The 25,213-nt window shown below is 43.9% G+C and overlaps 1 protein-coding gene and 1 long non-coding RNA gene across 5 annotated transcripts in view; both read left to right on the top strand.

The window, feature by feature from the left end:
* Nucleotides 1-13,600, top strand: part of LOC134536089 (early growth response protein 1) — a 450,011-nt gene extending 436,411 nt beyond the window's left edge. For all 4 annotated transcript variants that reach the window (XM_063375626.1, XM_063375624.1, XM_063375625.1 and 1 more), the window contains one exon: nucleotides 9,064-13,600. In XM_063375626.1, coding sequence (XP_063231696.1) covers nucleotides 9,064-10,349 — 1,286 coding nt within the window. In that variant the 3' untranslated portion in view covers nucleotides 10,350-13,600. The remainder of the gene's footprint in view (nucleotides 1-9,063) is intronic.
* A 6,500-nt stretch (nucleotides 13,601-20,100) lies between these two features.
* LOC134536092 (uncharacterized) overlaps nucleotides 20,101-25,213 on the top strand; it is a 131,861-nt gene continuing 126,748 nt past the window's right edge. Inside the window, exon 1 of the long non-coding RNA XR_010075759.1 lies at nucleotides 20,101-20,439. This is a non-coding gene — a long non-coding RNA (uncharacterized LOC134536092). The remainder of the gene's footprint in view (nucleotides 20,440-25,213) is intronic.

The following is a 25,213-nucleotide window of genomic DNA, read 5'->3' as shown; positions in this document are numbered from 1 at the left end:
CGCGCTTGTCCGGCCGTCGGAACAGAAAGGAGGGGGGGGGGGGTTGGAAGAGAGAGAGAGAGAGAGAGAGAGATGGAGGTGCTCCACATCCATTAGTCCAGGGGTGTACAATCCGGCGCCACGATCGCATTCCACCGCGATGAAAAAAGTCCACACTTAACATTAAAGTAGCGATATTTTCGCGTAATTATTCATTGGGAAGATCAAGTACATTTGAAGAAAATGAGATCGAAAATTACGGCCAATGATTTTATCAAGAACGATGTAATAAGCTTACAAAAATTTTTCGAATGATCTCCTTCAAAATAGTATCCTTGGCGCTTATCCCGTGAATGGAAGTATTACTGGATGTGGACTGACGCGAACCGTTTGTTCGACGAAAAACTCACGCGGACCAGAAGCGAGGTGTGGCACTGTGCCTTGTCGTGACAGAGGAAGCCTTTAAATCCTTTTTTTTTTTTTTCCTGGTCTCCGTTTCGCAATCAAACTCGTTCGAAATCCACTATTATATATACGGAAATTTCGCGCATTCATTTAATCCCAAGTCAGAATGCAAACCTTTCACACTCCCGCACTGTGTTCGTGATTGGACCGCAGTTATTTGGACACGCCCCTCTACGACCGTGAGCCAACGATGCCCAACTACGGCATCAGGCAGTGCCGATTAACAAGGATAAAACTGTTCTCGCTAAGAAAGCAACCAATGTGGAAAGCGAGCATGGGTTGAGCACACCTATGACTTTAAATTCTATACTGAGGCCAGACGAACCAGCCAAATTTCCAGGTCTCTATCCATGACGCGCGGACACGGTAAACACGACCTCACTCTTCAGGCTCTGGAAGCCGACTGACAGGTCACGACTTGTTCAAACTTGACACTGACTGTCTCAACGGATCAGGATATCTGGCTTGTTACTTCAAATAGATGTAGCGTCAGCACCTCGTACATCTGTTTCACGCTGATGATTGCTTATAAACAAGGAGAATCGGTTGTCTAATAGCGTGGTAACTCGCCCAAAGATGTGGCTTTGTTATGCAGTTGTGCGAACTCTAAAAAAAAAAGCTTGATTATGTATGGCTGGCGTGAAATGAAGCCGCCTAGTAATCTTCGCTCTAACTATTATTGGAACAGTTGTTACTGTATGTGTCCTTTCCAAAGATAGGTACGCAAGTTTACTTTTGATGTTTTGTGTAATTACAATGTGGAGAATGATTGGTCGGTGAGATTTTTTTACATAAGAAAATAAAGCCTTTAATTTTTAATGTGTTACCTGCCTGGTGTCACAGCCGGCGGATTTCACCATTTATATTTTATTAATCGTGATTTCGCTATTTTTCACAACAAAAAATAAACGAATAAGTTATTTAGGTTTGTATTCTAAGCATATATTAAAGTTTTTAAGTGTTTTAAACTCAGAAACGCAAATTTACGACGACTTTTCGAACATAGTTTATCTTCTATACAAATACACATAGTGTTATATTGTTTTGAAAGCGATATTGTGAAAAATGGTTGAATTGCGCATAATAACGTTTTGCATGTAAAACCCTATTCCATCATCATATGAGTACGCCCTTTTAAACAGTAGAACACATTTTGGGGGGGGGGGGGGAGTTTGTGGGGGAAATTTGGACAATTCGAAAGAAAACAATTCGTTACTGTGTACATTATCATTAATTATAAGTTTTATTTTGTATATTCATTATGATGTATTTTTTCAGTACTACTGATAATTAATTATATTTTATAAAAAAATATCATTCACAGTTTACTTTGTTTTCTTCCTTGGTGCAGATTTAAATAATTCTGTATTTGTTTCATAACTGTGTCAGTAAGTTTAACTAGTATAATTTAAGTGCAAAATTTAAATTTGTAGCCAAGATAAAAATTATAATTGTCATTGTGCATATGAGTAGTGAGCTATACCTATATATTTAACTTATTAATACGAATATTTATCATCCATGCAGTATAAGCTTTACACAATTATATTTATTACTGCAACAAGTAATTTGATTTAAAAAAAAGATAGTTAAGTGTTTCTCTTTTTTTTAATGCGTTATTCCAAAAAAAATTGCTTTATTTCGTCAGGAAATAGATTACAATAATAATTGCTGTGTATGCACTTAAAACACGAACGAACAATGGTTTCAAAGGTGGCATAAAAATTCTCTCTTTTGAAACTTTTTTTCCCCCACCGGCAAGTTAAGTCCACACTTAAATGACCTTGACCCACTTTAATAGGTCACTAAAATTCTATCTGCGAGGGTTTTTTTCTTACGTTAGTTAACCTCACTTGAACTTGACTCGACGGGGGAAATTCTTGGCAAACGAAGTCAGCCAACCCCCCAGTACACCACATGAAGTTACCGTTTCGCACTTACCTAATATTTAAGGCAAGCATCCTTCACTTTGCTTCTATTCTGTTGCCCCGGCAGGCTGGAAGCACTTGATTGTGATTATGATGATGACGATGATAGTACTTCCCTTCTCTAGTAGATATTTCGACTCTTTTATTTCGGATAAAATTCAAAGCTAGGAAGCCTGTGTTTGAAATATATATATTTTTTATTTGAAATATAATTGCTGTGAAATGTTTAAAATATAAAAAAATTGTTTTCCAGTTTTTTTTAATAACAGGTGCAAAACAAACGAATGCGTCATCTTTTACGTTCAGCAATTTGGGACGTCGTTTTGGCGAATTCGCGGAATACGGAACAGTGCACAGTAGTACAAACGCGGCTCCAGAAGGGGAGCGGTGGGGGCGATAGCCCCTCCCGAGACCAATTTTACTGATTAGTGTATATTTATGTTCACTTAAATATATAATTTCACATGTTAAACTTTTATCTCATCAAAAGTTGCATGGAGCTACTAAGGTTCTGTATCTGAAACCTGTAATTTGTAAATAATATTCCAAGGCCGATATCTGACCACTTTCATTTTTTGCAACTACGACCTTTCTCTGTGCGATAGTCCCTCCCGAAAAGTCAACCTGAAGCCGCCATTGCAGTGGTCTGATCGCTCGTCGGTCCGCCCGCGCTAGCGATTGTTAAACTTGCCGTCGGCAGCCGTCGGTGAGAGAAGCCGTGCGGGACGCCCTAGCCTCGGCCAGCTGTCGCAGACCCGGACGACCATGGGAAATAAAGACAACGCTGCAGAAGTTTCGACACACGGCTGGTCGGGGGTATATTTTCGCGGTAAAAAAAAGTTTAATTGGGCCTAGCGGTTGGGTCATCACGGGGACGCACCACAACGCCGAAATACCACAACGCCGAAATGCCAAATTGACCACAACGCCGACAGCTAGAAAACTGCTGTGTACCACAACGCCAAATTACCACAACACCGAAATACACTAACGCCAAAAAATGTCATTGCAGGACTGCCGCAAAGGTTAGGTTAGGTTAGACTAGGTTAGGTTAGGGTAGGCTAGGATTGGCTAGGTTAAGTTAGGTTAGGTTGTATTACGCTAGGTTTATTTAGGTTATGTAAGGTTAGGTTTGATTGTGGTATTTCGGCGTTAAGGTACATTTAAGAAACACCCACAAATTCATTCAGTTGTTATTTCGGCGTTGTGGTACACAGCAGTTTTCTAGCTGTCGGCGTTGTGGTCAATTTTGACATTCGGCGTTACGGTATTTCGGCGTTTTGGTAACGACCCGGTCACCACCACTTCTTCTCCTCATGGTTCGTAACTGACTCAGGGTCGTCACGGCTACTGTAGTCCAATCGTACCAGCGTGATTCAGATGCACGCGTTCTTCAAGTCCACCTCGCTGACCAACGGATCCTCGGAACAATCGTGGCCCCGACTGTGGTGTTTCCTCGCGGGCGCCCGTCGACACATAATGTCCGTTTACAAATCGCCTTAGATCTGATTTGTGGTGAGCGACGTGCTCCGATCGCTTGGAGCAGGCTTCAAGGGTTCCCTAGCCCCGATGCGGAGTCGACGTGGTGAGCGACGACACAGCTCCGGTTGCTAGCCTGGACAGCTAGTAGAGGTTTGGATAGGCCTCCACCGGACCACGGGTTCAACTGGGTGTCTTGAGGGGTCCCAGCGTGATGTGGGAGATCGTGGAAGGCTCCAGCAGTGCTGATAAAGTCTCAGGGCTCAGGACACAGCCAACTGTCTGGTCAGCTGAGCGGGGTACGGGGCTGAGGCGGTGACTATGCTGGGTTGGTGGCCCCAGCCGCTGGTCATTGCCGAAGCTCTAATACCCTCCCGTTTAACAAAAGGGAGCCACCCCTAACAGTTCTGGTTTTTTTAAAAAAAAAGCTCTGTAATTGTCATGAAAAGCGAACTGGAATGTTATTCCCACCCTACCCTATTAGGGCGCATATGTGGGAGGGAAACGTGAGAACGCCGGCCGTAAGGTCGGAATAATCTGTGATGAGCGACGACACAGCTCCGGTACAAGCTTGGACGGCTAGCAGAGGTTGGATAGGCCTCCACCGGACCACGGGTTCAACTGGGTGTTTTGAGGGGTCCCAGCGTGATGTGGGAGATCGAGGTAGGCGCCAGCAATGCTGAAAAGGTCTGAGGACGCATATTTGGGAGGAGTGGGGGGAGGTGCCGGCCTTGAGTCGGAAAACAGTTGTGTCCCAGATCTTATCCCGGGTGTGGGCGCACTAGAAGTTTTGCATCTTATTATTCTTTCCCATGCTGCCATTTTAATTCTTAAAAATGTAAACTCGGGTTATTGGGACTATGAATTGTTTTATTATATTTTAAATTCTCTAAGTAAATAAATAAATATGAACTAGCGATGGCTATTATGTCATTAAAATATCATAAAATTATATATTACGTATGTTTCTTGCAAGGCTGTAAACTTATCTTACATCTATCTTATTTTCTCTAGTACCTTGATGTTCTACGGGCCACTGCTACTTCAATTTTTTTTTTTTTTAATTTTGTCGGATTAATTATCTTCATTATTCAACTATGTTGATCCAGAAAGGTTCTTATTCGTTCCTTTCTTTTTGGTCAGCGTGATAACCATTGTCTGAATTAGTTTGGCTTCTGGGTTGTAGCCGTGTCCTTGGCGAATAATTCACCGACGTTTCGGTCGACATTGCAGTCGCCGTCATCAGGGATCAGTAACCTACTTACTGAGTGGGTAAATGCTCCCTGATGATGGCGACTGCATTGTCGACCGAAACGTCGGCGAATTATTCGCCAAGGACGCGGCCACAACCCAGAAGCCAAGCTAATTCAACCGAGTTTCTTAATCTTCGTATTCCTTCGTTGTTAGCCGTAATCCTCCACGCGCCGGGAAGAGCGCCCATCGACGGCCGCAGGAGCTAGGGCCAGCGCGCTGGACAGCCCTGCGCTCACGACGCGGTGCCCCGGCTGCGCACGCCCGCCGTCTCGCGGGCCGACCGCTGTCCGAAACTGCACGAGCTACACCTCATTCCCTTCCCGCTACCTCTTACCAGGTTCTCTGCCCCTTCATCCACAAAGTCTTCCGCGTTCCGGGTCGTAACACTGGACGAAAGATGAAAAAAAAAAAAAAAAAAAACTGTCGTCGGAGAACCAGCATTTTATAGCATTACACAACCTACCAGCGCACACACAGGCCCGTGTGCCAAACTTATCCCACAAGACACGCACCCCCCCCCCCCCCCCCCCCCCCCGCCGTCGATTCAAATGATACTTCAGTGTGGGGTGCACCTGATTTACTATGCACTTTAGCGACTTGTAGAAACTTCGGTTTCTGGCCTCGCCCGCGCTTACTGCCCCGGATGGCAATATGATGAATCGGTGACGAACCAGCAAAATATTCGCGGGTACGATGGATGACCTCCAAATGAAATCTCACGATCCTCTGAATGCTCGGGCGAACGTCACCTGTTTGTTCGTTTGACTCGTGAACCGTCTCAGCTGGGCGACACGTGATTCCAACACTTATTTTTTTTTTCCGAGTGGTCTCCTTCTCTTATTGGCCCACAGTCATCCTGGACTGGTGTGACAGTGAACTGGTAGCAGGAGCAGCACGAAATGGCTCATATCAGTTTCTGATGCGGACAGCACAGTCAGCGACCAATGCGTCGCGGAACTGACACTGTCGTCATTGCCCGGTCCGCCTGCCTGTCTGTGCCTGTCTGTGCCTGTCTGTGCCTGTCTGTGCCTGTCTGTGGACATCGACCCAGGGGCTCGCGAAGAGTCCCAGGCCGCTCATTACCGCCAATCACCTCTTGTTTCGTGTCTGTGTGTACGTTTTTGACGTGACAACGTCTAATAAATCGATGAACGCCGGCTGAACGCACGAAAAAGTGTCCCGTAACGCACATTGACCCGTTACGCTGTGTCCCGTTACGCTCATTGCGCCGCATCTATCTCTCTTATACTCGATTGGAACAACCATCGATTTGACTTTTTCGAGGCACATTAAACTTGAAACACTCCCATTCGTTTCCTACTTTTCCTATCATCGTCCTATCCTTAACAGAATAACACAGATTGGAAGAAGTTAAATAGCAAAGTATAAAAGTTATAGTTAAAATAATCTCTTCGTTAAAGCAATAAACATATTTGAATTAATGAGTGCAAATAAAAGTAAATGTATCAATTAAATTGTAGATTTCATTTCACTCCTTCTTTGTATCCATACAAAATAGTGATAATTCAATAAAAATGATTCAATTTTATTCATAAAAGTATGCAATCATTTCATCAATGTTTAGTTATGACGTTGTCACGTTAAACTATCGTCTGTAAACCGACTTTACAGACAACCAATTTTTTGATGTGTTTGGGTGTAAATGATTCTGGAGTCTGTGGTAGGGGGTGACTGTTAGGCCTTTCGGCTGTGGCGGAATGCTGCAGCAAGAATAATTTTGACGTACGTGCACATCGCGATATAATTCCGCGAATTTTTTTCCCCTGTGGGCAGAGCAGCGATTGCTTCACGTCCATGATTGCACCACGTTGCTCCTGACAGGCCTTTTGTGATGCCCATGAGACCGTCACGTACAGAAGTCAGGACACTCCCGTGTGACATGCAAATAAGTTACGACATCCGTTATCGACAAGTGAGCACTATAAACCGGCTTTATTGCACACGGAACTCTTTTTTTAGTTCTGCCTGAAGTGAAATGGATCCGAGAATTAATCGCGACTGTGCCTGTGAATAGATACTTGAAGATTTCGCGGATTCGTTTAACGATAGGATAGATATTCAACAAGCGCTTAATCGACGTTGAATACTAAATTTGCAGTTATTTGACACGAAGTTCGCCAAAATCTTCAAGCATCACATGAAACTCGTTGAAAATACAAATAACTAACGAGTACATATATGTTTTAAATGTCCTACTTCAGTATAAATTTTAATTTACTCACGAGCTAAATTAAAACATGTTTCCTCTCGTGGATGGTTTAGGAAGAAAAACTTCCATTCCCAAAAAAAAAATTGCACAAAATAGAACCAATGTTTTAATACATATGTTAACAACCAAATAGATACTTATTTCAACTTAGTGCAAAGACACGACAGTTATGAATCTGAGAGAGTTTACTCTTTACACTATAGTCGTAGAGGGGAGGGTGTTCAAATAACTGCGATACAATCATCAAAGCGATTCAAAGGTACACAAGTTTGCAGTCTACCTTCCGTCAGAAAAAGATTCGGCATAATTTCCGGGTCTCTGCTGGTGGTTTAACTTCACCAAGCACACGTGTTCGGCGTCACTGAATTCCGAACTCGGGGACGGGGCGGCGCTTGGACGGTTTTCGCCCGGACGCACGCCACTACCCGGGGGAATGTGTACTCGATGCAGCGCTCACCTCTCTGGGGATCTCTTCAAGAGATCTCTCTCGACCCGCGAAGAAGGCGAGGGATGTGGATTCGTCGGGAAGGGGGTGAGGGGGGAAATATCACGCTTTGGCACGCTGACCCAGTTGATAACCAGCTGGTCGGTAAATCAGGCTGTCCGGCTGCCTTGGTTCGACTCACGTTTTCTCCGGCATTCCCCCCAACCCCCCCCCCCCTTTTTTTTTTCCTCAACAGCCCTCACGACCCCGTTCAACCCCAAGCTATGGTCGGTCAGCGCGCGGTATCACGTGAGCCTCACATATAGCCCGTGGCATGCATCTTGTATCACAGTGGACATTCCTTAAAAGCAGCAGGAAATTAAAAAAATTTCTACAGGTCCAAACGAAAATTTTTTAAGCCCGTTAGAAAATTTAATATAATTTTTTCCTCTCACACATACCGCTTAACAAAGCTTTGAAAACTCCTCAGGATATACACGAGTGGCGCCTGTTTACGGAAAAGCATTTAAGAATACGTTCTCTCAGGGTGGACGAGTAGTTTATGAAGTGAAAATTGCTTGCAGGTGAAAATGAATTGCAGGTGCGTGTAATTCGTGTGTGCGTGATATATTTCCATTGGCTTGTTTCGCACGAAAACCTATTGTGAATTTACTGAAATGTTTGTTCTTTGTCTTCCTTTTTCCCTAACTCTCTTCGTTTTACTCATCAGACATTTTAATTTTTCTCCGTGCTCAATAAAAAGGCAGCTCCAGTGTTTCAGGGGCACTACGCAACCCGCGTTAACCTCATAAGATTCAATGCTATTTTCATTTTGCTTATAACTAATTAACTAATATAGATTTCGAAATGATGCTTGCTTGATATGTAAGACAACGATGCTCTCATCAAAGCCCCTTTCTTCAAAAACGTGCATAAATTATGGTTCAAACCTAGACAATACGCTTATGGATATTAGTAAAGATTAGTATAAAACCATAATTTATGCACGTTTTTGAAGAAAGGGGCTTTGATGAGAGCATCGTTGTCTTACATATCAAGCAAGCATCATTTCGAAATCTATATTAGTTAATTAGTTATAAGCAAAATGAAAGTAGCGTTGAATCTTATGAGGTTAACGCAGGTTGCGTAGTGCCCCTGAAACACTGGAGTGGCCTCTTAATTCATTGGCTCCAATGTTCACCTTGTTCATGGTTAGCTAAATCCTTTGTCTGTTCAGTTTGTGGGTCCGTGTGCTGTGTTGGTGGATGTTCGACTGACGGGGCGGTTGTGGCTGTGGCTTGCAGGATCCTTGGCGCCGGAGGAGCTGTCTCTGGACCCGGCGGCCAGCCCCGCCGCCGCCGCCCCCGAGGACCCGGGGGCGGGCAGCAACTCCCAGCCCGCCGCCAGCCTGTGCAGCAGTCCTGGAGCCGCAGAGGAGGACTCGAGCAACACCAGCAGCGTCATGTACCCGTCCCACCACCACCCGCACCACCACCACCACCACCACCACCACCCCCACCACGCGGGCGCCGGCGAGAAGATCAGCTACCACGGCGTGTTCACGGCGTCGGGCTCCAGCCCCAGGTCGTCGGCGCCGCTGCCCGGCTCGCCGAGCCACTGGCTGCTGCCCGACAAGTCGCTGTTCCCTCCGGTGTTCGGCCAGCAGCAGTCGCCGCACCAGCAGTACGCGTCGACGGCGGTCGACAGCCCGCAGTACGACGACCCTCTGGGGCTGGCCATCGACAACCTGCCGCTCAAGGCCGCGCCCGGCTACCCCAGCTGCGACGTGCAGCAGCACGACGCGGCGTACGGCGGCCGCGGGCTGGTCGCGCCGGCGCCCAAGTACACGTGGATCGACTCGCAGGGGGTGCCGGACTACGGAGCCGCGTCCCAGGGGGGCTCGTCGTCGGGCACCCTCACGCTGGCGGGGCCCTCCGGGGTCGTGCCCAAGCAGGAGCCGCAGTTCGCCGACTCCCGGCAGCAGCAGCAGCAGCAGCAGCAGCAGGCGGCGCAGGGCTTCCCGTCGCCCGTGCAGCTCGCCGAGTACAACCCGTCGACGAGCAAGGGCCACGAGATCTTGTCCCAGGTGTACCAGCAGTCGCCGGTGCCCTTGAAGCTGGTGCCGGTGAAGCCGCGCAAGTACCCGAACCGCCCCAGCAAGACGCCCGTGCACGAGCGGCCCTACGCCTGCCCCGTCGAGAACTGCGACCGCAGGTTCTCGCGCTCGGACGAGCTCACCAGGCACATCCGCATCCACACGGGCCAGAAGCCGTTCCAGTGCCGCATCTGCATGCGCAGCTTCTCGCGCTCCGACCACCTCACCACGCACATCCGCACGCACACGGGCGAGAAGCCCTTCTCGTGCGACGCGTGCGGCCGCAAGTTCGCGCGCTCCGACGAGAAGAAGCGCCACGCCAAGGTGCACCTCAAGCAGCGCCTCAAGAAGGAGGGCAAGGCGTCGCAGCAGCAGCAGCAGCTGCAGCTGCAGCAGCAGCAGCAGATGCACCACATGCACCAGGGGGCGGGGCTCCAGCACACCGTCACGTCGGACGACGCCCTCGGCATGCCCGTCGTCACGACGTCGCTGTGAGGCCTCCCCCCCCACTCCCCTCTCGAACCCTCCCCTTCGAACCCTCCCACGCCACGCTCTCCTCTCAAGCTGTGATTTCTCTTCGACTCGACGAAAAAAAAATATATATATTAAGAAAATAGAAATGAAAACGAACCGCTTAAACCGCATTAACGACCGTTTTTTTTGACTATGAAACTCTTCGCACGAAATTTGGCGACACGAAACATTCTACCTGTGTATATGTATTATTACTTTTTTAGTTCGTTGTTCACCGCACTCTCTCATCCCTTCAGTATTTTTTTTTTTTTTTTTTTTTAACGTTTCCCCTTCCCCTCAAAAATATATCTTACCACATTTTCCATATCTTTCAGAAACCCTTGTCGCCCTATGCGTTGAATACCATTGTGTTGTGTAAAATACTAAGTAATAAGTTATTATCGTTGTGCGTTCAGATTCTTTTCATTGTCAGCTTTTTCGTGGGGGATAAAATAGAAGAGATAAGTGACTCTTTTGTGTTTGTGTTCTTGAAGAAAATTATTGCCAGTCATTTGAGTAGGTGAATGTACGAACAGTTTGCATTTTTATTTTTGGAACCAAGGACTGGGAAGAGGACATTTCTTTCGTTCTGTGTTTTGTGTTGCCAAAATAAAGTAAACGAAAAATATATATATGTGTATATAAAATACTGCAGCTCTCTGCCATTTCCCATGATGCACCAGGTGCATAAGATGGATCTTGGCGCAATTTTTTTTCTCAAAGAGAAAATAATCCTATTTTTATACAAGTTTTTGTTTTGTTTGAAAAAAATTAATCGGGTCCCACTTGTTTTTGACACAGCGTGTTGAGTAACGACTGTTTGTGTTGGATTTTTTTTTCTATCAGGCCGATTAGATAAGGCTTAACGTAGCAAAGAATCACAAAATAACAAATGGCTTTAATTAATTGAATAAGGAAATGCTATGTGTATTTACATTTTGTAACTCATATGTACCCAAAGAATGAGGATGGAGGATTGTAAAAACACGTCCCTTTTCTTGGGAATTATTTTAGCAAAGTTTGGACTAGAATGTTCTATTTACTTTTATTTAATTATTTTACTTTTTTTAAAAATTTTGGGACTTTATTTGAAGCGTTGTGAAATATATCACTGAGCTAACTCAAGTGGTTAGGACAAGTTTCCTGTCTAATAAGTATGATTGAAAAGCAAATACCAAATGAATAGATCTCATTAAGTTTTTTCATCCAACATCCTCATAATCTTAGGGTGAGAAATGTTGCCAAATAACATTTTTTTTTAATTACACAAACATTCCGTAAATTAGGATTTTCACGATTAGAATGTCTCCGTTGTTTCTTAAGAACGTAGGTAATAAGCGGCGGATTTTTTAACATTTTATCTAGCATGAAATTCAATCGTTAATTTTTTTTAAAAAAATGAGCCTTAGGCAGAGTTTTGTTTTTTGCATTAGAACTAGGTGAGCACGCACACAACATTGTTATATCGATTGAAAGGTAATAAAAATATTTAGATGACAGTCTTTTTACTCCCTAAAAGCAGAGTTAGCTGCCACGTGAAAAAAAAAAATCTTCTGTCTGCAGAAGCTTGCCTTAGTAAGTGAGTGATATCGAGCGGTGAGTAGTGAAGTTCAGGGCAGTGTCTTTAGCAAATATTTTTTTTCCTGAAAAAAAAATAAAGTTTTTTTTGTACTCTTTAAATGCAACAGCGCGTGTGTGGCGCGATGGATTTCTATTGGTCGGCTCACAGACAGATGGGAGTCATGCATACACGCAGACAGGCCAGAAACAAATGCAGGCACATCTAAACAGAAAATTCTTATAGCAAGGTAGTCTCCGGAGATTTCTAGATAGGAATTATCAAAAAAAACTCTCCATGATGATAGCGTTCAGAATTTTAGTTCAAATCACGGCTTGAATCAATTCAATTTATTTTCATTAAATATGTTATGTTTCGTAAGATAAACAGCGAACGACAAGTTGTCTTTACCTGGAAGATCATTTCCCCAGGGGATAGTTTCACTGTCAACTCGATTTTAAACGCTCCATCAAAATATTCTCCCCGGATTGGTCTGATATCAACGTGACGCACAAAATTACCGACCCTTAAATTATTCCGAAATTTTAATTTTAACCTAACTTCAATGAAGACCAACTGCATTTTTTTTTTGCAGGTTATTAAAAATCGGCTCAGGACATAAGCATGCGCGTTGCAATGAGATAAACAAAAAAATAAACGTAACGGTGCTAAAAATGCTGGCTGCATTTTGCTTTAAGTTGTCGGCACGTGATGCCGGGTTCATTAGGCCCTGCGTTGAAAAAAATCGCGTCACACGAAGCGCCTTAGATCACTGTTGCTCTGTGGAGACAACCACGAATAAAAATCAAGCGTACAAATGTCAGGCCTAAACGCCATAATAGCCAAATGTAAAAGGTTTTTTTTAAAAAGTGAGTAAAATAAAAAAAATTATGGAACTGTAAATAGACTAAAAATGCTACAAAATGTTGTATGTATATATTATATATAATTATAAAGTATTATAAACTATATTATTGTTGAATCACCCAGACCGCTGTTATGACTTCCAAAATGTTGGATATTGTTGTTCTATTTGTAATACTGCTGGTTGGCCGCCCCTTTCTCGTTGTTAAGTGGAAAAAAAATTATTGTATGAATAAATTTTTTAACGAAACAAAGTCCTTTCGCCTGTTTGTGATACTATTTATTTTTTTCTTCTGTAGTTGAAGTAGGCTATATTGTAAATTGTTTGATTTTTTTTAAAAAAAAAAAACTGTAGTCAGTTCACTAGAGTAGGAAGGATTTCTCTCCAAAGTTGGCACTCATTATTATAAAAACTTTTGCAAGTGATCAAGCAGATTGGAATATTTTTATTGTTTTAATTTTAGCATCTCCATTACAATTCTGGCATGTTTTGTAGCCTACGTATCCTCCGTTTTTTTAAATTCTGCTATAATTTCAGAAAGTATCCTTGTTATATGTCCATGAAAAGAAATGTTCAAAATCGGTGTTCCAATTTGTGTGTGCCCGCTAAACAAAAAATATATATCTGCGGCTTCTGAAGCTCGCTGACTCGTTCAAAAGGCAATTTGTTAAAACTAACTTGCCGTTTGAAAGTCAGCCACAAACACGTGAGGCTGTATCTATCAATGTGATATTTGGACATAAACGTTGAAATAAAATATTATAAAATGAATTGTAATTACTATAAATAGTAAAATGACTCTCAAAAATATATTTATTTGTTTATTTGTTCATCCTTTAAATGTTTATGTTGAAAATACAGATAAATGGTTGTTTGTAAGTATGATAAGAACAACTTTAAATTTTGGTCAAAAGAGAAAAATATATATATACCGTTCAGAATATCTTAAATTAATTTCATCTTTCCACTACTAATTCTCCAACTCTTTATTCCTTATCCCACAGCCATAATAGTAGGACAAAAAGAAATTATGGAATCAAACACAATAATAGTAAAAACAATCATAGCTCATGACATGAAGACTACCAGACAGCGTTCTGCAAATACATACTAGCTTTCTTCTACATGCAGATCTAAATTTACAGCTGACATAAAATACGTCACTACTTTTGAGTTTGTGTTAGCAATCTTTATCATCGTCATTGCATAAATACACTGAAAATATGCATACATACATATGTTAAAATTAGGAATAAAAAATGCAGTTGTTTCAGAAGGTTAAAATTAATGCTCAGGAAAAATTTTTTTAAATCATATTTCAAATCATTGAAAAAGGGTTATCGAAATATTAAGTTACTAAAAGACATGGCCAGCTTTATGTTGGAAAGACAGTAATCAAGCTTTTTAATTATAACAAACATGTGATGGTATTTTAGTGGTTCATTGTCAGCACAGCTGCAAACAATAAGATACTACGTATTAGGTTTTAAACCTTAAAGTCTCTTTGTGATTGATGTGACACAGAAGACGGCTATGGGGAAGAAACTGTGGTATGGAGAAGTGACGCAAATGCGTTCGGAGGGAAAACGGGAGTGTTCTGGGGGAAAACCCGACGGCTCGGGAAAACATGCATCACGTTTCCCACTTACAGAAATAAATCTTTATTTTCCGAAGTGAAACTTCTTCGGGAGCGACGAGAGTAAAATTTCAAGTCCGGATTTTAATGCAACGTTTTCGTGAAAAGGTTTTTTCTGACGCGAAAAAAGACAGAGAATAGGTACTTGGACAAAAAGACATAAAGAGAGCACTATGCATATGTACGTTGCTGGGCTCGTTTTCGTTCTCCTCTATGTGCGATGATTCGTCCCCCGTCCTATATATATATATATATATATATATATATATATATATATATATATATATATATATATAAACCGAGAGAGATAGCTGAACGAAACAATAAGATTGAGAGTGTGAGCATACGCTTGTTTCAAAAAATAGATATATGTATCCTATACAGTCAGCTGTGAATGCTCTGAATTTTATTTTTGGCACCAGCGCACACTAGTTCATACTTGTTCAACCAGCAGCGTACAGAGTGCTGTTGAGAAAGTCCCTGTGTTACCCGTATAGATAGCAATACCTATTGTGAATTTCACATTTATTTCAGAGAGTTGACAGAGTTCCAAATGGCAGAATTGTTTGAAGAAAAAGTATCACGCACAGTTTTTCTTTATGGTGTGAGTATTTCAACAGTGAGTAATATTTATTTTTAATTAATCATTATTGATTGATCTATAGTTATTGATATACTGAGCAGTAGTAATAATTTCGTTAATTCACATTTATTGAGAAAATTGTCTTCTTCCCCCCCCCCCCCCCAACTCTGCCGTTTTACCCCTTACGATATACTTACGAGTCGAGGTTTGTATTGCCAAAGAATTTTCACTTCTATCACTTGTACTGCGTTAACTCCGCCAGGAATCAAACCCAGACACCCCTGGTCCCTTTGAACGCACCAGCACATTCAAATATTGAACACCGGTCCTCGCTTTTGACCTTCACATGAGATGTTCTTCACTGAAAGTTTGGAATCACAACAACACGAAGGACGCGATACGACAGAAAAATGTCGCATTGTCTTGGAACACGTAACAGACGTAACCCTTTGCGTCAAAAACTGAATAAATAACTGGATACAAAAAATGTTTCTTACAAATAAAAAAAAAATCTGTGTTTTAATAGTTAGTAATACTACAATAAACTTTGCACAACACATGGCTATGGTTATTTTCGCATTAAAAGATAGTTTTTTTTATAAATAATACTGAGTATTTATTACGAAAATTGGCGTATAATTTTATATTTTAATTTCATTCAAGCATTTTTTTTTACCATGGAAAAGATAATCGAGTATTCAATAATGGGACTTTATTTTGTTTTATTATTCTTATCAATGTGCTCAGTTAATATTGAAAAGCCTTCAGGGAACGGTTTACAAATACGAGGCTGGATGTTAATCATTTCCCGCTCCTTGTGATTTCAAGACACTGCAGTGTTTACTATCGCCCAGTCTGGCCCGATTCTGGCCGGGGTCCTGAAACAGGCAAGGAAATTCTCTACAAGAGGAAAAATCACACACGACCTTCGCACCACCAGCCAGAACAGAGACCATCACTGGTTGGAACTCTATTGGAAGTTCAGCCTCGAAAGGAAATTGCTCCACGCCATCTTGCAATCTAAATAACTAAAAATGAAAATGTTCGTTCGTTCAAAATCTTATATCTCCGGAAGCTCGTCATCGATTGCTTTATGCGTGACATATATCTATCGGGCAGATCGTCACAGATCAGACAGTGTCTTGCCCTCGGGACAATTCACACCTATTGTAGCGAGTCTACGCTGAGACGTCGATTGTAGCGAGTCTGCGCTGAGACAACGTCGATTGTAGCGAGTCCGCGCTGAGACAACGTCGATTGTAGCGAGTCCGCGCTGAGACAACGTCGATTGTAGTGAGTCCGCGCTGAGACAACGTCGATTGTAGCGAGTCCGCGCCGAGACAACGTCGATTGTAGCGAGTCCGCGCTGAGACAACGTCGATTGTAGCGAGTCCGCGCTGAGACAACGTCGATTGTAGCGAGTCCGCGCTGAGACAACGTCGATTGTAGCGAGTCCGCGCTGAGACAACGTCGATTGTAGCGAGTCCGCGCAGAGACAACGTCGATTGTAGCGAGTCCGCGCTGAGACAACGTCGATTGTAGCGAGTCCGCGCTGAGACAACGTCGATTGTAGTGAGTCCGCGCTGAGACAACGTCGATTGTAGCGAGTCCGCGCTGAGACAACGTCGATTGTAGCGAGTCCGCGCTGAGACAACGTCGATTGTAGCGAGTCTGCGCTGAGACAACGTCGATTGTAGCGAGTCCGCGCTGAGACAACGTCGATTGTAGCGAGTCCGCGCTGAGACAACGTCGATTGTAGCGAGTCCGCGCTGAGACAACGTCGATTGTAGCGAGTCCGCGCTGAGACAACGTCGATTGTAGTGAGTCCGCGCTGAGACAACGTCGATTGTAGTGAGTCCGCGCTGAGACAACGTCGATTGTAGCGAGTCCGCGCTGAGACAACGTCGATTGTAGTGAGTCCGCGCTGAGACAACGTCGATTGTAGCGAGTCCGCGCTGAGACAACGTCGATTGTAGCGAGTCCGCGCTGAGACAACGTCGATTGTAGTGAGTCCGCGCTGAGACAACGTCGATTGTAGCGAGTCCGCGCTGAGACAACGTCGATTGTAGCGAGTCCGCGCTGAGACAACGTCGATTGTAGCGAGTCTGCGCTGAGACAACGTCGATTGTAGCGAGTCCGCGCTGAGACAACGTCGATTGTAGTGAGTCCGCGCTGAGACAACGTCGATTGTAGCGAGTCCGCGCTGAGACAACGTCGATTGTAGCGAGTCCGCGCTGAGACAACGTCGATTGTAGTGAGTCCGCGCTGAGACAACGTCGATTGTAGCGAGTCCGCGCTGAGACAACGTCGATTGTAGCGAGTCCGCGCTGAGACAACGTCGATTGTAGTGAGTCCGCGCTGAGACAACGTCGATTGTAGCGAGTCCGCGCTGAGACAACGTCGATTGTAGCGAGTCCGCGCTGAGACAACGTCGATTGTAGCGAGTCCGCGCTGAGACAACGTCGATTGTAGTGAGTCCGCGCTGAGACAACGTCGATTGTAGCGAGTCCGCGCTGAGACAACGTCGATTGTAGCGAGTCCGCGCTGAGACAACGTCGATTGTAGCGAGTCCGCGCTGAGACAACGTCGATTGTAGCGAGTCCGCGCTGAGACAACGTCGATTGTAGCGAGTCTGCGCTGAGACAACGTCGATTGTAGCGAGTCCGCGCTGAGACAACGTCGATTGTAGCGAGTCCGTGCTGAGACAACGTCGATTGTAGCGAGTCCGCGCTGAGACAACGTCGATTGTAGCGAGTCTGCGCTGAGACAACGTCGATTGTAGCGAGTCCGCGCTGAGACAACGTCGATTGTAGCGAGTCCGCGCTGAGACAACGTCGATTGTAGCGAGTCTGCGCTGAGACAACGTCGATTGTAGCGAGTCCGCGCTGAGACAACGTCGATTGTAGCGAGTCTGCGCTGAGACGTCGATCGTAGCGAGTCTGCGCTGAGACAACGTCGATTGTAGCGAGTCCGCGCTGAGACAACGTCGATTGTAGTGAGTCTGCGCTGAGACAACGTCGATTGTAGCGAGTCTGCGCTGAGACAACGTCGATTGTAGCGAGTCCGCGCTGAGACAACGTCGATTGTAGCGAGTCCGCGCTGAGACAACGTCGATTGTAGTGAGTCTGCGCTGAGACAACGTCGATTGTAGCGAGTCTGCGCTGAGACAACGTCGATTGTAGCGAGTCCGCGCTGAGACAACGTCGATTGTAGTGAGTCTGCGCAGAGAAAGTCGATTGTAGCGAGTCTGCGCTGAGACAACGTCGATTGTAGCGAGTCCGCGCTGAGACAACGTCGATTGTAGTGAATCTGCGCTGAGACAACGTCGATTGTAGCGAGTCCGCGCTGAGACAACGTCGATTGTAGTGAGTCCGCGCTGAGAGAACGTCGATTGTAGCGAGTCTGCGCTGAAACAACGTAGATTGTATTGAGTTCGCGCTGAGACAAAGTAGATTGTAGTGAGTTCGCGCTGCGACAATGTAGATTGTAGTGAGTTCGCGCTGAGACAACGTCGATTGTTGCGAGTCTGCGCTGAGACAACGTCGATTGTAGCGAGTCTGCGCTGAGACAACGTCGATTGTAGCGAGTCCGCGCTGAGACAACGTCGATTGTAGCGAGTCAGCGCTGAGACAACGTCGATTGTAGGGAGTCTGCGCTGAGACAACGTCGATTGTAGCGAGTCCGCGCTGAGACAACGTCGATTGTAGCGAGTCCGCGCTGAGACAACGTCGATTGTAGTGAATCTGCGCTGAGACAACGTCGATTGTAGCGAGTCCGCGCTGAGACAACGTCGATTGTAGTGAGTCCGCGCTGAGAGAACGTCGATTGTAGCGAGTCTGCGCTGAAACAACGTAGATTGTATTGAGTTCGCGCTGAGACAAAGTAGATTGTAGTGAGTTCGCGCTGCGACAATGTAGATTGTAGTGAGTTCGCGCTGAGACAACGTCGATTGTTGCGAGTCTGCGCTGAGACAACGTCGATTGTAGCGAGTCCGCGCTGAGACAACGTCGATTGTAGCGAGTCCGCGCTGAGACAACATCGATTGTAGCGAGTCCGCGCTGAGACAACATCGATTGTAGTGAGTCCTCTGAGACAACGCCTTCTGCGGCACGGGCAATCTGGTCTTGCAGCCAAAAATAAAATACACATGAATTAAAAATATATATATCCATGAACCGAACTGGAATCAAACCCAGGACTTTTGAGATTCACCAGCCAAGATTGATGATCACTGCTCCAAGATGCTGTACGCATAATTATTTACTAAAATCTAAACGATTTATTGCCAAAACTTGAAATAACACCCACACTAAAAAAAAGTTTATACAACTAATATTCTGCAGTAGGAAAGATTTTGCTGGATCAATCGGTTTCGTCAATTAAAAACTACATATTTTGTTAGGTGTACGGTTATATATTTTTTTACACACGCGAAGCTTGAATAGGAAAACTAAATATTTTGTTATTAAAAAAAATATTTTATATAAATATATAATTTTTAAACAGTTCACAGTTTTATGTATTTGCGCCTTGGCCCTACGCGAGACCCAAAAAAAAAAAAAACATATTTAACGCTCCGAAGCCAAAGCACTCGGTCAGTATATAAGTTTTGCACAGAGTTTACCTTGCATTTACGTCACAACCACGTCATAGAGAACCATTTCGGCTCCTAATTTATTAGCATTTTCCTCCAATAATTGTGTCGTTAAATTAATATAGGTAAATGAGTTATATAAGACGTCTTCATCCCACAGATTTTTTTTAAACCTGATCCAACAGATTGACGCCAATTTATATGGCCAGCTCCTTGAAAGGCTGGTAAAGGGGCAGGTATAGCCTGTGTTACGTAACTTGTCTCAAAATTAGACAATTCTATGGTTCTTGTCCCAGCGCGCACTCGACTTAAATGCTTATTGACATTGAAATAGCATTATTTCATTTTATTGTAATTTTAGTACATATGTTTTAGCGATAATTTTTAGTTAAGTAAATTTTAAACTTTAAGTTGAAGTAATAAGCGTTTAGTTTCGTCAGGTTGGTAAACAAATTGAAGCTTGTTTCTAGTAACTGTATTTTTGGATAGTTGTTTTTATGAATTGTGAAAAGGAATTAGTTGCTACGTAAATTTAGGTAGTATATTAACTTCGGTTAAAGACTTTATATTCACGCCTGTAAGTAGTTCTGCTGAGTGCCGCTAGAGGCGTGTAAGTGACAGCGTGACGTCACAACGCGGCCAGCTGTGACCTGTGCGCCGAGCGAGTCAGAGTAGAATGGGGCGAACCGCCTTCGAGTGGACACGTGTGCGGGAAGAAGTTCGCGCACTAAACGAAAATGCGGGCGTGCTGGTGTAGCGGATTCTGGCATTTGAGCTTCGACACGAACATCAGGCCTGCTTTTGGATGGCGCCTACTGCGACAATCGACACTGCAGGTAAGTTACGTCGGCCAATGTAACCTGTAGCTTCGCTGAAGAGCCGAGACCCCCCCCCCCCCCCCCCAGATTTTGGTTCAACAAATTTGCACGTGTCAGCATGCAAGAAAATGGTGTCCCTTTTGGGTAACAACTTTGACTTGCGGCAACTTTTTTTTTTAAAGTAATTTTGCCGGAGGATGTCTCACGCTTTAAGCTCAAATTGTGTCAAGACAGTCATAAAGGTTGTTTTTTTTTTCGATGCACGAGTAATATTATTCATCTGCTGCGAGGTTTATCAATTTCATATGAAGCAAAATACACACGTGTTTAAACTACAGAACTTTTCTCTAAGGTGGTCCGAAAGGCCCGGATGTTAGGAAAAGAACTTTAACCTTTTCTAATTTATGATTGTATTTTACGTACCGGTTGTTTAAAAGGCATGCCATTTTTATCGTTATAGTTTGATTGGCGTTTTTAATGTAATTATTAACTTAACAGCTTGTTTAATTTACAAATCGTGCACACCTCCAGTTTATGTGTAAATTTTCTTAGTTTTTTTTTTATAGTTTCAGTAACTTTTATTATAACACCCTCTCGTTTCAGTTTTGTGTCAAATGTAATTTTAATAGGTTTATATTTTATTTTGGAGTTAAAAATAAACTGGGAAAGTTTAAATATGCTAACCTTATTTTGCCTCTTCGTAAACATAACACTTTTGATTTTCGGGTATCCTTTCGGTGGGAGTGCGTGGTTTTGGTTATGTATTATTTTAAGAAGTATTAAATTAACTATAAGAATGTGTTTAGACACGTAGACGCTATTCGCGGCAGGCTGTTCAAGTTGTGGTTGCTGACTCGTGAAGAGTGTAGTAGCCACTGTTCTCAAAAGTGGTACCCGCATTTCCAGTCGCTTCTTAAGGGGGTGCTTCCCATTTCAGGCCATGATTTTGTATTTACAGTAATCACAGATCAACTTGTAGACTTTTTGAAGTGAAACTTCTTTACTGAGGGTACAACAATCTTCGAGCGTTACGAAAATTCCCATAGCGTGAAGGAAAGGAACCGGTAGAGGAGGAGAGTGCGTCAGCGGCGACGCCACTCCAACGCATGCGCCAGCGGTCGAATGGGAAGATGGTAAAATGGGGGAGGGGACAGGTACGTAGCGTAGCATGCTACATGCCAGTTGTAACGGTCGGAAGAGTAGACGGCAGGGGAGAGGTAGAGGACGCACCAGTGATGCTACGGAAATCTTGTAACGCTGCTTGTATCTGTCTACTCCTCAGCTTTCGTAACGGCTAACGATTGACGCTACCATATTTCTTTTATTTAATTTAAATAATCCATAATTTATTTATTTGTTTGAAAAAAGAGTTTTTGATTTGTGCAATTGTGTTTATAATTATAATTTATTTTTATGTGGATAGTTTGACTGAAATTGAAAATAATTTTTCTCTATTTATACCTTTTTCAGAAGATATGTTATTTAAACTGACATTTCAAAATCCTCAAATTTGACAGGGATTTTGACAGCCAAGCAATACAAAATGAGTTTTCGCGATATAAATGCAAACCATATCATGAAGTAGCCAGTAGAATTTGCAGTTAAAACAAAAAAATGTTTCAGTTCTGTAATCCGTTAAAGTCTCCTTATTTGTACAACCCAAAATAAAAATAAAAATATTTTGGCAGCTAATCATGCGAAAAGTATGCGACGTTATATATTTTGCATTTCGGGAAAGTTAGGCCATTTTAAAAAGTCTACAAGTTGATCTGCGATTACTGTAAATACAAAAATCATGATCTGAATTGATCAAATGAATGATTAGATGAATAAGAGTTCGTTCAGAAGGGGGTCGTTACCACGACGCCGAAAACCATAACGCCGAATGTCAAAATGACTTCAACGACGACAGCTAGAAAACTGCTGTGTAGGTACCACAACGCCGAAATACAGTAACGGAGAAAAATGTTGCTCCGGGGAGGGGGGGGGGGGGAGACAGGAGCGAAATGAAAAAAACAACAGAATGAATTTGTGTGTGTTTCTTAAATGTATCTTAACGCCGAAATACCACAACCCAACCTAACCTAGGCTAACCTAACCTAACCTAACCTAACCTTTGTGGCAGTCCTGCAAGTAAATATTTCAGCGTTGTGGTAATTCGGCGTTGTGGTTGTTACCGTTTCCGGTAACTTTCTTTTCGATTTAGTTGGCTGTTACTTGTTTTCTTCTAAGAAGCGTGTGTTGGTTATTTAAATATTGTTTTCGTAATTAATAATTTATTTATTGGTTTTGTTATTGTTATTTAATTATTCATAGTTATGTTTATTAGGTTTATTCACTTTTCGAGTTGACGGCGTTGTAGTCAATTTGGCATTCGGCGTTATGGTTTTCAGCGTTATTGTATGTTCGGCGTTATTGTACGTTCGGCGTTGTGGTGCGTCCCCTTCAGAAGGCTACCCTGATCTCAACTGGAGCCGGCCACGAGTGGCGAGGGGGGGAAGGAGGACGGAGCGCACAATGGCGTGACGCCTGGCGTCCCGACGCCCGCTCCTTGTACAGCGCTGTGGAGGCTCCCCCGTGGCGGAGGGAGGGTGGGGAGAGGGTGCCCGTGACGTCACGCCGGGCGCCGTGACGCGGCCGCACCCGGGGGGGGAAGGGTGCTGCTATTCTGGTGCTGGCGCCCCGTCAGCCCCCTCCCCCCCCTTCTCACCCGGTTCACCGCTGAGACGCGTGTAACAACTGCGACTCTTGTCAGACTTCTTTACTGAAATGAAACTTCTTTTGTCGAAGGGGTAACAATTATTTTCGTGCGCTACGAAAAAATTCCGATCGCTTCGAGGGGAAATTGCTAGGTACGTGGTGCGGGGAACCGGCAGAGGAGACGCATGGCACACACTCTTGGTATGTGCTGATTATTGTATGATATAGGTACTCAGTATTAATCTCGAAAAAAAAACATATTTCATATATACAAAAATAACTATAGCCATGTGTTGTAGAAAGTTAAAATATCTTTCTTGCAGGATTCCAGACTATTTATTGGCAACTGGCTTCTAACGCGGGTAATAATTTCCCACAACTTCTCAACCTTGGAGAAGCAGCATTTTCTTCTCCAAAGTTGAACGCTAAAGGTGCTTAAATCGTACTAAATGAGACTCTAGGTCGAACAGTTCACACAGCCTGCAGCATCTTATAGATGCAGTGTATCCTGACCTTGAAAAACTACTCGATAAAGAATTTCATTGTCTGTGTTCAAAGGCAATAGTGTCGCCTAGGAAAGACTCTGTCAGTGAAGTGAACAAACTAATTATACAAAAAGGTTCCCGCCCAAATGAAAAATTACAAGTCGGTTGACACGGTTTGCAATGTCGACGATGTGGTCCACTATCCACAATAATTAATTTTCAAGCTCACGGAATCCATTTGGCCTGCCACTTCACGAACTATTAATGAAAATCCGCACGCCTATTACGCTCTTAAGAAATTGAAGCCCACCTAACATGTGCGATGGCCCAAGGCTACTAATGAAAGACTTAAAAGACAACTTAACTGTGACGACCCCATCCTCACCGGCCAGTGTGATCCCTACGGACTTGCCGACATATTTCAAACGGCTCTAGTTTCCCGAGAAAACTTCCATCTTTAACATTCTCTTTGGTTGGCATAGATGTACGGAAAAAAAAATATTGATTCTCCCGTGGGCAACTATATGTCAGTTTATCACGAGTTGGAACTCCAGAAAAACCATATACATTTTTTGCTACCAGAAATTGAAACGACGGCTAAAATGATGTACAGAGAGCTCCAAACCAATAGTTAACTTTGTAATAAGAAATAAACATCAGATTGTTAAGTAGACCGTTTGCTGTGGAAGGTTTCAGGGGAATGTGTAGATCTAATGTAATTATATAGTAACATGGGTTACCACGCGGGGCTCTGCTAGTATTATAATACGGGCTCAGACTTGTTGCTCAATCAGGCAATACCACCGCAGGGTAAGCTGCAACTGTACTGTCATCATAGCCGTTGGGGGCATTCGAGATTCCGAGTACCAGATCCGGGCATCGAACCGCGGGCCCGCGTAGTAGAGTTCCAGGCCGCGGATTGCCGCCGAACTACCTCTGGTTGTGAAAATATATATATATTAGGTTTATAATGGCGATGTTAGGTAACGGATGTTTGGTGACCCCGAGGTGTGTGTGTGTGTTGTGAGTTGGGTGGTTTTTTGGCGGGGGTTGCAGGCAGGACTCGAACCCGTGACTGTGCTGAGGTAAGCGAGTAGTTTCACTTCTTTCGCGCCGTGGACTCCACGGCACACATATCTCCCCCCCCCCCCCTTCTTCTCCACACCCTGCCCAGGGAAGCGAAACCCCCCACGGAGAGAGATCTGGCAGGCAGCCCTTCTGGCTGCAGCAGCCGACCTGCCAGCCAGAGAACGCCTCTCCGGACATTCAGAACTGCACCGCCGACAACCTCCAACCGGGACCTGCCTCTGTCGGCCCCGGCGCAGAAATAGTTTGGAACAGTTCGTGCCCCGTGCCGTGCCCAAGAAGGGAATCAATCCTTCTTTTCACGGACGAGAGAGCCGAACGCACGATCGTGCATCTTCGGTTTTGTTTTTTTTTGTTTTGTTCATTATAAAAAAAAATATGGCGGTGTTGATAAAAGGATACTGATGGTCAATTAGGTTAAGGTTAGCTACATTATAAACACTTTAAAACATTGCGGACGGTTGATTTGGTTAGGATAGCTACATTAAAGATACGGGGGAAAAAAAAGCATGAACTTCGGG

This window comes from Bacillus rossius, chromosome 10 (genome assembly GCF_032445375.1).
Source record: "Bacillus rossius redtenbacheri isolate Brsri chromosome 10, Brsri_v3, whole genome shotgun sequence".
In the NCBI taxonomy this organism is placed as follows: Eukaryota; Metazoa; Arthropoda; class Insecta; order Phasmatodea; family Bacillidae; genus Bacillus; species Bacillus rossius.
This window is presented reverse-complemented; position numbering and strand designations above follow the sequence as displayed.